The sequence below is a fragment of the Entelurus aequoreus genome, linkage group LG27 (genome assembly GCF_033978785.1).
Source record: "Entelurus aequoreus isolate RoL-2023_Sb linkage group LG27, RoL_Eaeq_v1.1, whole genome shotgun sequence".
Classification (NCBI taxonomy): domain Eukaryota; kingdom Metazoa; phylum Chordata; class Actinopteri; order Syngnathiformes; family Syngnathidae; genus Entelurus; species Entelurus aequoreus.
The window spans coordinates 26,710,883-26,724,361 of record NC_084757.1 but is presented as its reverse complement, the minus strand read 5'-3'; the positions used below and the strand labels follow the sequence as shown (position 1 = coordinate 26,724,361).

General features: G+C 38.5%; 2 protein-coding genes across 8 annotated transcripts in view; one reads left to right on the top strand and one right to left on the bottom strand.

The window, feature by feature from the left end:
* The window catches only part of si:dkeyp-82a1.6 (torsin-1A-interacting protein 2), a 53,999-nt gene extending 44,875 nt beyond the window's left edge, over positions 1-9,124 (top strand). For 6 of the 7 annotated variants that reach the window (XM_062038666.1, XM_062038665.1, XM_062038664.1 and 3 more), the window contains 5 exons: positions 3,507-3,599; positions 3,676-3,789; positions 3,894-4,010; positions 4,110-4,166; positions 7,171-9,123. In XM_062038666.1, the coding sequence (XP_061894650.1) occupies positions 3,507-3,599; positions 3,676-3,789; positions 3,894-4,010; positions 4,110-4,166; positions 7,171-7,943 (1,154 nt within the window). In that variant the 3' untranslated portion in view covers positions 7,944-9,123. Of the gene's footprint in view, positions 1-3,506; positions 3,600-3,675; positions 3,790-3,893; positions 4,011-4,109; positions 4,167-7,170 lie in introns of all 7 variants that reach the window. The other variant, XM_062038662.1, reaches the window with a different exon arrangement.
* A 1,493-nt stretch (positions 9,125-10,617) lies between these two features.
* On the bottom strand, positions 10,618-11,915 carry xcr1a.1 (chemokine (C motif) receptor 1a, duplicate 1). Its single transcript, XM_062038674.1, has 2 exons — positions 11,831-11,915; positions 10,618-11,753 (listed from the first exon to the last, which is right to left on the bottom strand). Exon 2 carries the CDS (start codon positions 11,743-11,745, stop codon positions 10,756-10,758), a length of 990 nt encoding a protein of 329 aa, XP_061894658.1. The 5' UTR covers positions 11,746-11,753; positions 11,831-11,915; the 3' UTR covers positions 10,618-10,755.
* Positions 11,916-13,479: the final 1,564 nt, after the last annotated feature.

Genomic DNA, 13,479 nt, shown 5'->3' with positions numbered 1-13,479 from the left:
GAAAAACATATTAAATGTAAACATCTGTATTCAAAATGTAACCTTCGTCTGATTAATATCCCCTTAGCTATCAAGACAGAAAGGAGGGAAAAGTCAACACAACCATGAACAACACTCAATCAATATAAACTCAATTCTAATATCACATTGAACACTTAACAATAACCTCTTAAAATCAAGGTGAAAAATAAGGAATATGTAAGAAATGCTTAATAAACAAAAAAAGTGGTAAGTGTGAAAATGTAAACCTAGTAAAAAAACAGAATAACTTTTTCCTGCAGGTAACAGCTGTGCTCTAAAGGGTAAGCGCAGTTAAGGTGGTGTGGTATTACCGACCTTGAGGATGAGTGTGTTGCATAATTAAAAGACCACATTGGTCTGACTATGGTCCATTTTACAAATATATACAGGTATATAAAAAAACTGTCAAGCTGACTTTTCCTCCTTTATCGACAATTTATTCGCTCTCTGCAGCACTCATTTTCAGTTTCTTTTTTTTACTCCACAGTGTAGCTACTCTTACAGTGTTGTTTTTATAACACAATAATTTGGCAATGGGTTTAGAGTAGAGATGTCCGATAATAGCTTTTTTGCCGATAGCCGATATTCCAATATCGTCCAACTCTTAACTACCGATTCCGATATCAACCGATACCGATATATACAGTCGTGGAATTAACACATTATTATGCCTAGCGGGGTAGCGGGGGATGTATATTGTAGCGTCCCGGAAGAGTTAGTGCTGCAAGGGTTTTTGGGTATTTGTTCTGTTGTGTTTTATGTTGTGTTACAGTGCGGATGTTCTCCCGAAATGTGTTTGTCATTCTTGTTTGGTGTGGGTTCACAATGTGGTGCATATTTGTAACAGTGTTAAAGTTGTTTAAATGTCACTCTCAGTGTGACCTGTATGGCTGTTGACCAAGTATGCCTTGCATTCACTTGTGTGTGAAAAGCCGTAGATATTATGTGATTGGGCCGGCACGCAAAGGCAGTGCCTTTAATGTTTATTGGCGCTCTGTACTTCTCCCTACGTCCGTGTACACAGCGGCGTTTTAAAAAGTCATGAATTTTACTTTTTGAAACCGATACCGATAATTTCCGATATTACATTACATTTAAAGCATTTATCGGCATCTCTAGTTTAAAGAAAGTGTATTCGTCTTCATCTAGTGTTACTTTGTGTGGTAAGCAACATTGAAATATCAATATTTATTTTCAAGCTGTGCACACATTCGTGCAAATAAAGCACATTTTTTTAGATGTGTTTAATCCTGTGCTTTTTGGGTTGAAAGTTACAAAGAAAGAACAAAATTGATAAAGTCATAAAATCACAAAACACAAGACTCAACGTCACAAATTTAGTAAATTTGCTGCAATGTTCTGAAAAAAGCTGCCCCAAAATCAGGCATTTTAGGCTGCAACATTTACAAAAAAAATCCCTTGAAATCCTAGAGAAGCTGTTCGATGCATTTAAGAATTGTGCAGGCAACTTTTATGAAGTGAAGTGAATTATATTTATATAGCGCTTTTCTCTAGTGACTCAAAGCGCTTTGCATAGTGAAACCCATTATCTAAGTTACATTTTTAAACCAGTGTGGGTGGCACTGGGAGCAGGTGGATAAAGTCTCTTGCCCGAGGACACAACGGCAGTGACTAGGATGGCGGAAGCGGGGATCGAACCTGGAACCCTCAAGTTGCTGGCACGGCCACTCTTCCAACCGAGCTATACCGCCCCATGTCACATGTATCTGTCAAACAAGTGCAAAAAGTAAAAAGTTATTGTTAAAAAACTATCACTCAACTTAAAGGGGAACTGCACTTTTAAAAAAATGTTGCCTATTGTTCACAATCATTATGAAAGACAAAAGTTGTGGGGTTTTTTTGCTTTCTAACATGTATTAAATTGGCTCCTTCTTGATGACTCGCAATGCAGCTAATGGGAGCAATCAATTCTACCTCTAAATCACTTTAAAAATGCATTCAAAAACTGTCAACAATGATAATTCAATGACGACAACCTTCTTCTTTTTATAGGTATACTTTACTGAGGGAACACAATAACAAACCGGCCACTGCCGTTCACGTAACCGACAAAAACACCGGAGCCCGCGCATAGAGCAATGCATGCTGGGAATTACCGTAAATACACTAACAGAGTGTACCATAATAATGCGCAATGCAAAAACAGAACATTTACAAACAATACTTCACTTACGTTCGGTAACCTGTAAAATAACCAAGCTGTAGCGACATTGTTATTGTAAGAGCGAACACTGAAGAACTCTTTTTTTGGTGTGTTAACAAATCGGCGTGCTGCCGTATTAGCCATAAAAGCTAACTATAGACAGAGATAACCTAGCTTCTATGTCAACACGAAATGCGTTTGAGTTTGTAATGCACAACACTGCGATAAGACACCAATTTGTACTGACTGAAAAACATGAACAATCATATTACAGTATCTGTAAAGTATTAGCCCACATTTCATGTTTTGTTTGTACACAGCTAGCCAGACAGCGTATGTACTGTAGTTGTACTAACATGCATGACATGCTGCGTGTATCATGATCAATATAAATTGTGACTGACTTGACTGGCAGGGGAAGTTTTTGGGTAAGCACGCCATTTGTGTCAAAATAGAATGGCTTCAAATTCCACATGTTGCAGCTTCGAGGGACTTTCACCTCACTCTCCCGGCTTCTGTCTGCTTCAACGTCTCACTCTTCCTTCTTGCTGGCTTCTAGAAGCAGCAGTTAATCCTACATATATTTGGCTTGAAAAAGATAAGTGAATCCTTATTTGTCCAAAAATAGTCGTCTTTGTTGTTTGTTACCGTGTGCCAAGATTACAAGACACACACACGCGCTTGTTTACGGAAGTAGGACACACGTTGTTGCCAGAAGTCGGAAGTGCGCTTCTATGGAAACGGAAATAAATGCGGCAAAGTAGTAGTTCCGACAATGATAAAAATTACCAAAATACGGTAAATGTTGTACATACTACATATTGTTATAAATGTGTCTGTTACTACATTATATATATATATGAATATATATATATATATATATATATATATATATATATATATATATATATATATATATATATATATATTCACGCAGTGTGTATACAAAACGTTGGAGGGTTTTGAAGTTGTTTTAGAGGGCTTTGAAGAATACAACGTTGACTCCCATTGACCGCATCTTTCAATTATTTTTTTTTACCATCTTTAAAATAAAATAAAAAGGCATATGTGTTCTTGTGTGTCATGATTGTGAACGATGGGCATGTCGAAAAAAGTGCAGTTCCCCTTTAAGTGACAAAGGCAAAAGAGAATTGTGTTGCAGAATGTCTTTTGTTTACATTCGTAATTTCAACGTGTAACATTGTGGAACTTAAGGTGCCACAATTCTATGAAATAAAATGTAAGGTTACACAGATACAATGTTTTCCTAATAGACTGTCACTAACAACTATTGATGTGTTTATTTGTTCATATGAAACAGACAGACTAGACAAAATGTCCCCATACGTAAAGCTTGGTGACCGCTGCCATTTGCCTGCAAATACAGACAAAGACTTGATGAAACCCAAAGAAGGTGAGACCTTTTCACTGTATGCATTTTAATGGTTGACCTAATTATGAAGAGCTTTTTTTTTTTGTTGTGTTTTCAGTAAAGTCCTCAACAACAGCACCTGCAACGCCCATAAAGCCCTTGGACAGCGATGTACATGTCCCAAAGAGCACCACAATGGCCGAGTACAGGAAGGAGATGGAAGCTAAAGCTGGTATGGCGCACAGTTTGGTTACTAAATTGTTTGCCACTTTCAAACTGCGTAAATGTATCCGTGAAGTTTAAAATAATTTCTTCCATCTTCACGTTTACCCACAGTTAACCACCGGAACGTCCCGAGTGGCTATACACCCCCTGGGAAAGCTTATACAGTACGACAGAGAGCCACTAACATTCCCTCCCAGAAAGAGAATGTCCAGCAGCACAAGAAACAAGGTCAACTAAGCCATCAAATATCTTTAATAAAGCTAATAATATTGGCATTTGTAGTAGTATTAGTAATGTATTTTTTGTTTTGTTTCTTTTTATTCTCAGAAGTTAAAAAGACAAGAGCTGTTGCCAGGAAGCCCTCTGCTGGAGATTCATCAAAAGGTAAAACTGAGGTCTTCACCTTTTAAAGCTGTGGCATGCAGGCTATTTTCTTAAAAAATGCTTGAAAATATTATGCATACATTTAAAACAATTAGTATTAACATACTGTATATTTGTTCCTGATCGTGATCGATGATCGGGATTAATTTGAGTTCAATCACGGTGATAAACTGTTAGCATTTATTACCTCGATCAAACATGGCAGAAATGTCTGTTAGAAGATACCGCAGTAGTAAACCGTAGGAAAGCAACGCTGCTTGGAATATTTCTGCACAGAACAATCCGCCTTTATTGACCATGATCCTGTGTGTGTCTGTGAATTAGTGCATGTTTGTGTGTGTGTTTGTGTCTGTGTGCGTGTGACCGTCCCTGTCCACTGTGACGAAAGTCAGGCTCATCACAACGAAATTAACGTTCAATCAGCGTTTTGCCTCTTCCCCCTGGAAGTGCTGAGCAAAAATAAAGAAATATGGCTAACAATAGCATAGAAGTTGAAACACAACATTAAGAAAGTGCAGCAACTTTAGTGACAGCAGTAATCCTGCCCTGAATGCAGGCAGGTACACAATGTCTCTGAGACTGAACTACTGTATTGGTCCCGACTGGAAGAATTAACACACCTATTATAATCAGGGGGGGGAAATATATGGCACGTGCCAACTTCACAGGTTTTGGGTTTTGTAAATTAGGGAATGGATTAAGTAAAGAACTCAAACAGTGTACTAATATGATCCAATTTAAGAAACTGTTCAAACTCAGTGTTTACAAAGTACAAATAAGAAGAACCATGATAAACATTCTGAACTTATTGATAATCTTATTTATCTCACCATATGATTATTATTTATTTATTTGTAATGTTATTATTTTTGGAATATATTGTGAATAAATTGAGAACAGGGAGTGAACAAACGTGTTAGAAATTGGTATGAAAAGGAAAAGAGGTAGGATTAAATAAGCTCAGCTTCTCCTTTTCGAACATGTTGAAAAGAGAAACTGAAAACTGTGATGTATTATGTTGTAATTGTATGCATGTTCGAAATAAACTCAAACTCATTGTAGAGCGAATTAATCATAGTTTCTCACTTCAGTTCTCACTGTAAAGTGCTTTAAGTGCTTAAAATTAATCTAATAAATTATTATTATTATTAATACAGGGATTCCTCTGGATTGCCACTATATATGTGGCGGTGGGGGCGTGGCTTGGGGCATGGTCAATATGACATCATGATACATATGACATACTGTATATCATACATTCATAATTTAGATTTGCAATGATGCATATATTTTCTTTAGAAAGGCTAAACAAATGTTTTATGCATATTTAAAAACACTTACTAGTGTTATTAGTTATTAATAATACCACTAATAATATTATTAATAACATTGTTTCCTTATATCAGCAGAATCACACTCAGGTTTAACACAAGGAATTTGACTTTGTAGACTGTGCTCTCTTTGTTCAATGCAGTTTGAATTGTTGATGCTTATTGTAAAATACAACGCTTTATTCTGCTCTCCCTGATAGTTGTAATTTAGTTTGCCAAATATGTAAACAGTCCTTTGAGTTAGATTTAAAAAACAATAACTTTCGGTGTTTTGATATTTTTCACAATTAAGTCACTTTAAAACTAACCACACTAAAGAAAGTACATTATATATACACATGAAGTGCACATACATGTAGGAATCACATTAGGTTAATAATATTATTTGGAATAAACTGAAAACAGCAATACAAATATGCAGGATGAAGGTTGAGCTCTCATGCCACTAGCTTAAGGCTAACGTACAATGGACCAGCTTATAGACAAGCGAACTCAAATTAGCATGGCCAATCACAAGGCACAGACAGACAATCATTCACACTCACATTAATATCTATGGACAATTTGCAGTCTCCAATAAACCTAACATGTATATTTTTGGAATGTGGGAGAACACACGCACTGGTACAAGTGCACACCCCACACAGCGATGTCCAAACGGAGGTTCAAAAACGTGCACGTTAGACGTGATTGTTGGTAGTAATGTCATAATATTTAGAGTAGTTTACACTGGCTTGAACAAAAAATGCATTATTTGTCCTAAAATACCTTTCCCTTCAATTTTCTCTCCTTACTTTTGCCGAGTTTCAACTTGCACGACCAGCTGACGTGCTTCTGACCTGCGATTTAGATGCAGGCTTTTTGTTTTGTTTTTTCCAAAGTAAAGCAATGAGGAACGTTTTTATGTTTAAGCTTTTTTTCCAAACTTATTATAGCCAGTAGTATGTAAATAATAGACTATAGACTGTATATTCATTCATACAATATATCACTTACGGTACATGTTTTTCATTTAAAAAAAAAAAAAAGGGTTTTCATGTAAAAGGAAAAAACTTATTTTGAAGGTGTGGCGGCAGTAATCTTGCCGTTGCGTCACAATCGTTTAAATGTAGGTGAAAACCTGTAATAATGAAAAACTTAGGATGTTGCCTACAGCCACAGATGTCAGTCATCTTTGAGCCAGCGCTAATTATAGACCTTAGCAGTTTTTGGTTTTGTTTTTTCCAAAATAAAGCAATGAGGAACGTTTTTACATTTGAGCTTTTTTCCCAAACTTATTATAGCCAGTAGTACGTAAATAATACACTATAGATGGTATATTCATTCATACAATATATCACTTTAAAAAAAATTCATGTTAAAAAAAGTGTTTTCATGTAAAAGGAAAAAACTTATTTTGAAGGTGTGGCGGCAGAAATCTTGCCGTTGCAACACAATCGTTTACATAAAGGGGAAACCTGTAATAATCTAAAACCTAGGATGTTGCCTACAGCCACAGATGTCAGTCATCTTTGAGCCAGGGCTAATTACAGACCCAAGCAGTTGTTTACTTTTGTAGACCGCACAAATGGCAACTATAAGGGACTCGGCTGTTAATTGAATCTTAGAGGAATTACTTGGAACAACTAAAATATCAAACTTTTTCATTGTCCCAAATACTTGTGTTCTTTCAGGCTTCCTTCAGTACTTTTTCTGGTCGGTTGTCCTGCTACTGCTGCTCGGCTCGGCTGTACTGCTTGTTTACAAGAACAAGATGAAGTCAAAAAGCAGTGCGGGGCGTCCATCCAGGTCAGTGAGCCTCGAAACATTTGCAGAACACCTGTCCCGCCTGGAGGCTCGCTTCCATAATCAGAGGCCCGAGCTGTGGACCAGGAGCAGGATCCACTTGGAGAAACACCTCCGAACGGCACAGCCCACAGAGCCCGTGAGTCTGATTCTGACGTCCGGGCGTGGGGCTGAAAAGACACTGTCCTGCTTGGCTAAGAGTCTGGCTTCAGCCTTCTCCTCAGCCGTCCAGGGTTCCGTGCTCCACATAGATGGAGCAAGCAAAGCTGGCCTGGAGAGCGACGCGGTGAAGCTAGACATCGACGGGCAGCTGCAGGCAGCTTTTGGAGGAAGCCAACCGGTTGCCGTCATGCATCGCCTGGAGGAGCTGCCACCGGGTTCCACGCTCATTTTTTACCGCTACTGTGACCACGAAACCGCCGCATTCAAGGAGGCCTTCCTGTTATTTACCATCCTGCTGCCTCAGGATGAGGTCAGGGGGGAACTTGAAATTGTCGAGGAGTCGGTACAAGATTATCTTAAGGACAGGCTGGTGGGCTCCGGCGACCACACGTCCTTCAATGACATGGACGCAGATAAGTACGGCGGACTGTGGAGCCGCATCTCCCATCTGGTCTTGCCTGTGGTGGCCGAGAAGGATGTCGAGCAAAACGGATGCTGAGGAGCTAAGCTGGCATTTCCACAAAAGAAACGACCAGGTCTGCTGCATGGAGGTAATGTCACCAAAATGAAAGCAAACATTGAAAAGGTCAAAGATTAGAACCTGATAACAGGTGACACTTGCTTACACTCAGGTGTAGAATCATTCCTAAATAACACAAGGACAAGCCATTGCTTGAACCCATTCATACATTTGATTTCTTACTTTTGTGTGCTCTTTTATGCAATCCTCAGATAACTGATAGATCAGGGTTTTAAAGTGTGTGTGCAGTTGCTACAACAGCTTGTCTACAGAATTTGATTTTACTGATAATTTTGTCAAGATCTTTATTCTTGTAACATCCCCACAAGCAGAATTATTTTTTAAATATTTTTGTGTGAACATTTTGATCTCACAGGTTATTAGTGTTTCTCAAACTTTCATTTATTTTTGGCAACCCGCTATATATTTACAAAGTGTTACAAAAGTGGATAGAGAAAAATCTGTGATTTTTTTTGGGGGGGGGGGGGTGACGCTTTCAGAGACTTAACATGAACGTATCGCTCGTCTTAACGAGCAGCGGGTGCCTTATCCCCCATCACTCACAGACAGCTCCGTCTTGCTCGTGACATGAGAAAAACACAGAGAAGCGACAGAAGAAAGTTACGGTAATTTGTACAGTGTTTCTAAACATATTTGTTTTTCTGTCTCTCCCACAGCATTCATAATATACATGCATGCACATGCGTCATGGCCAATTATACAAATAAGATACACAAATTTCATGTAGCTCCCATCGTCCTGGGGAAAACACTGAATTTTGCAATTTAACTGCAATCTGCCTTTGAGACTCACAATATTAAAAAATGATTACTGAATTATTAATTTGACTTTCTCTCGTGATGCTCCTGTTTTTTGATATTTAGTTTCCCCACAGGTAACAATTGATATATTGAATAAAAGATTATTTTGGTACTTGTGATTCATCATCGTCGATCTTACACTACTTTGATCGACAGATGACTACTTTGATCGAAAGACGATTAATGTTGTGCAAACCCATTCAGAGACAGAGAAGTTTGTATATTTTATTGTAAATAATTAACAGCCAATTTATACAGTGTGTAAACATAACATTTTGCTGGAACTTCTTTGATATATTCCCACCTTAAATAAAAACGCGTTGAACTTGATGTTTATCTGGGGGGGAAAAGTGCCAAATGAATGCTTTCCGAGCGTGTTCCGCATCTTTTATAAACGTGCCATATTTTAACCTTTGATAAGGACATGGAAATTTTGGTGAGTAAACCTGGCGTGTTTGCTCTTATACGTCACTGCAAAGTACAGCCACCATAAATATAACACCCACCTGTGCTGGCTGGTCTCACCAGTTCTTCATGTGACTGTTAGTAGTTTTTCAGGAAGATGAAGCTATTGGAAACAATATCAATGGTTCTCATTCCTCTTACTGGCAGTGGAACTATTTCAATAATGCGGAAATGTATTTTTATTTTAATATAATGGATCAGTAAGTCAGTTAAAATCACATACTGTACTTGGGTAACTGATTTACAGAGGAAGCAAAAACAAAAGTAAAAACGTTGGAGCATTAAATGCATTGTGGCTTAGCAAACTTGAATGTACTTTAGACTAGCCAAGGTACAGCTTGTATAACATTATTGTCTAAATAGCTGTCAAAACAAGTGAACATGTCCAAATATTCCTTTTGTCTGAGGAATTCGCCACAGGTGCTCAATTAGACTTGCTACTCACTTGTGTTGCGAGCTATTCAGAAAATAACAGCTGTGTGTTGACTCATTTTTAGTGGATAATTAATAGGGATGTCCGATAATGGCTTTTTTGCCGATATTCCGATATTGTCCAACTCTTAATTACCGATACCGATATCAACCAATGCCGATATATACAGTCGTGGAATTAACACATTATTATGCCTAATTTGGACAACCAGGTATGGTGAAGATAAGTTCCTTTTAAAAAAAAATAATAAAATAAGATAAATAAATTAAAAACATTTTCTTGAATAAAAAAAGAAAGTAAAACAATATAAAAACAGTTACATAGAAACTAGTAATTAATGAAAATTAGTAAAATTAACTGTTAAAGGTTAGTACTATTAGTGGACCAGCAGCACGCACAATCGTGTGCTTACGGACTGTATCCCTTGCAGACTGTATTGATATATATTGATATATAATGTAGGAACCAGAATATTAATAACAGAAAGAAACAACCCTTTTGTGTGAATGGGGGAGGGAGTTTTTTTTGGGTTGGTGCACTAATTGTAAGTGTATCTTGTGTTTTTTATGTTGATTTAATAAAAAAAAAAAAACGATACCGATAATTTCCGATATTACATTTTAAAGCATTTATCGGCCGATATTATCGGACATCTCTAATAATTAATCTATACTGCTATACTTCTCCGAAGTATGTCTGTCTCTTGACACTAAGACAAATCCTTGCTGAAATGTGAGTGTACTCACTTGTGGGATACTGTATCAGTAAATAGTCCCAGATCCTTGTGTGGAGCTCAGTGAACTACAAGGATCTGGCGAAAGTCAGGTTATATTTTGTGGGGATTTTTTGACAATTTTCCAACATACAACAAATAGATTAACGTGAACAGCATTTACATGGGATGTCCAAAGTGCGGCACACAGTTATTCTTTTTTTTATGTTACCAGTGTGATGTCATGATTCCTAATATTGGCACGATAATTATCTGTCTGTTTATCATGCATCCCTACTAACAACAGAAAGCTGATGAAAATGTCTGGTCCTCGGTGGAAAACGTTTGGACACCCCCGATCTAATACATTGACCCCTGTGACAGGGTTTGTTTCCCCCTCTGCTGTCTCGTCTCGCTCGGACTCGTTCGTCTGAACATGGTTTTCAGATGACCCCTGAATTTGACGCCCAACAGTGCGTAAAAGACCGGGTTGAGGCAGCAGTGGGAGAAGGCAAGGAGCCGGCACACGTAGAAGGCGTAATCAAGCTGTATGCTAACGTCGCATTCTTCAAAAGGCGGAATTAGATTGTAACTGAAAAGCCTGAGAAGGATCACCACGTTGTACGGCACCCAGCCCAGGAAGAACATGGCCACGGTGCAGAAGACTAATTTAACCGCTCGGCTCTTTGTGTGGGATCTGCTTATTGCGATTCTCCCGAGTATCTTACAATAGCAGAACGCTATGACCACAAACGCCACTAAGAAGAAGATGTTCTGTTGGCAAACGCCGACCGTCTCCCAGAGGTCGTCCTCGTATTCACAGCCCAGGAAGTGATGGTCCTTGTGGGGGAATGGGATCACGGCGCTGAAGAGAAGCGAGGGTACGGACGCTCCGACGCTGATGATCCACAGGATGATGGATACGAAGACTCCGGCGCTTGTGTTCTGTGGTGTCAGTTCAGACCTTGGGCGGACCACCATCAGATACCTGTAGACGGTCATGGCGGTCAGAAAGAGGACGCTGCTGTAGAAGCCGATAAAGAAGACAAACGTGATCACTTTGCATAGGATCTCGTGGATCAGCCAGCCCCAGATGTGGTACACGGCCCAGAAAGGAAGGCCGCAGGTGAAGACCAGGTCGGACAGGGCCAGATTGAGAATGAAAATGTTGCTGAGGGCCCTGATGTTTTCGTACAACGCCAGGATCACGAGGACCAGGATGTTTCCCACGAGGCTCAGCGTGATCACGATGGAGAAGAAAACGGGAATGACCACAGCTCCAAATTGGACCACCTCACCCTTTTCACATATACCATCTTCATAGTCGACGTCATACGAAGAGTTATTCATTGCTGTGCCTACAGACAGCACATTTTTTATTTTATTTTGCAGTTGTAAGTACAAATGGAATTTTTTTTTAAAAAGCACAACTTACCTATCGCTTCTATGGCTCTGATGTTGTTCGACCTTCACTCCTCAGACCGTCAAAAAAAGAAAAACTACCACAGAGTGCATTTGTATTCTCAAATTGTTATTCCTGTTTTGACTTCTCTTTCAGTATATCAAAACTTGTTTTAGTCTATTTGATCATAGAGCAGAGAATAGGTAGGGTCAATCCTAGTTACAATTCAGGAAAAACATGATTGAAATATATATATATATATATATATATATATATATATATATATATATATATATATATATATATATACATATATAGTGTATATGTGTGTGTGTATGTGTTTATATATATGTATATATATATACACATTTGTATGTACATATATATGTATACATAAACTTGTATATATAAACATATGTATATATATGAATACATAAGTAAATATACAGTGTATATATACATATTTATACATATATAGATCTATATACTGGTGTGTGTGTGTGTATATATATACAGAACAATTTCGCCACACAGTGTGTGTGACAATCATAGGTACTTTAACTTTAAATTAAATATATATATCTACTGGTATATACAGTCGTGGTCAAACCTTTACATACACTTGTGAAGGGCATAATGTCATGGCTGTCTTGAGTTTCCAATAATTTCTACAACTCTTGCTTTTTTGTGATAGTGATTGTAGCACATATTTGTCACACAAAAAAATCATGAAGTTTGGTTCTTTTATGAATTTATTATGGGTCTACTGAAAATGTGATCAATTTTGGTGATGTAGAAAAGTTCCAATCAAATCAAATTAGCTTCATGGCATGGACTCTTAACTTCATGAGTGATTATGATTGATGACACCTGTTGACATCTCTGAGCCCATTTAAAAAGGGCTCATGTGATGCAGTCATTAGACTCGGTTACAAACGCGACAATGGGAAAGTCAAAGGAACTCAGCACAGATCTGAAAAAAACGAATCATTGATTTGAACAAGTCAGGAAAGTCACTTGGAGCCATTTCACAGCAGCTTAAGGTCCCAAGAGCAACTGTGCAGACAATTGTTCGCAAGTATAAAGTGCATGGCACAGTTTTGTCACTGCCACGATCAGGAAGAAAACGCAAGCTATCACCTGCTGCTGAGGGAAAATTGGTCAGGATGATCAAGAGTCAACTCGAGAACCACCAAAAAGCAGGTCTGCAATGAATTGAAAGGTGCTGGAACACAGGTGTCAGTGTCCACAGTCAAGCATGTTTTGCATCGCCATGGACCGAGAGGCTACCATGCATGAAGGAAGCCCTTGCTCCAGAAGCGACACCTTAAGGCTCGTCTAAAGTTTGCTGCTGATCACATGGACAAAGATAAGACCTTCTGGAGGAAAGTTCTGTGGTCAGATGAAACAAAAATTTAACTGTTTGGCCACAATACCCAGCAATATGTTTGGAGGAGAACAGGTGAGTCCTTTAATCCCAGAAACACCATTCTTACCGTCAAGCATGGTGGTGGTAGTATTATGCTGTGGGCCTGTTTTGCTGCCAATGGAACTGGTGCTTTACAGAGAGTGAATGGGACAGTGAAAAAGGAGGATTACCTCCAAATTCTTCAGGACAACCTAAAATCATGGGCGCAGTTGGGTGTCCCAACAGGACAACGACCCCAAACACACGTTCAAAA

What these genes read in the sequence shown, in the direction of transcription:
- xcr1a.1 (XM_062038674.1), bottom strand. Translation starts at nt 11,745, where the DNA reads ATGAATAACTCTTCGTATGACGTCGACTATGAAGATGGTATATGTGAA.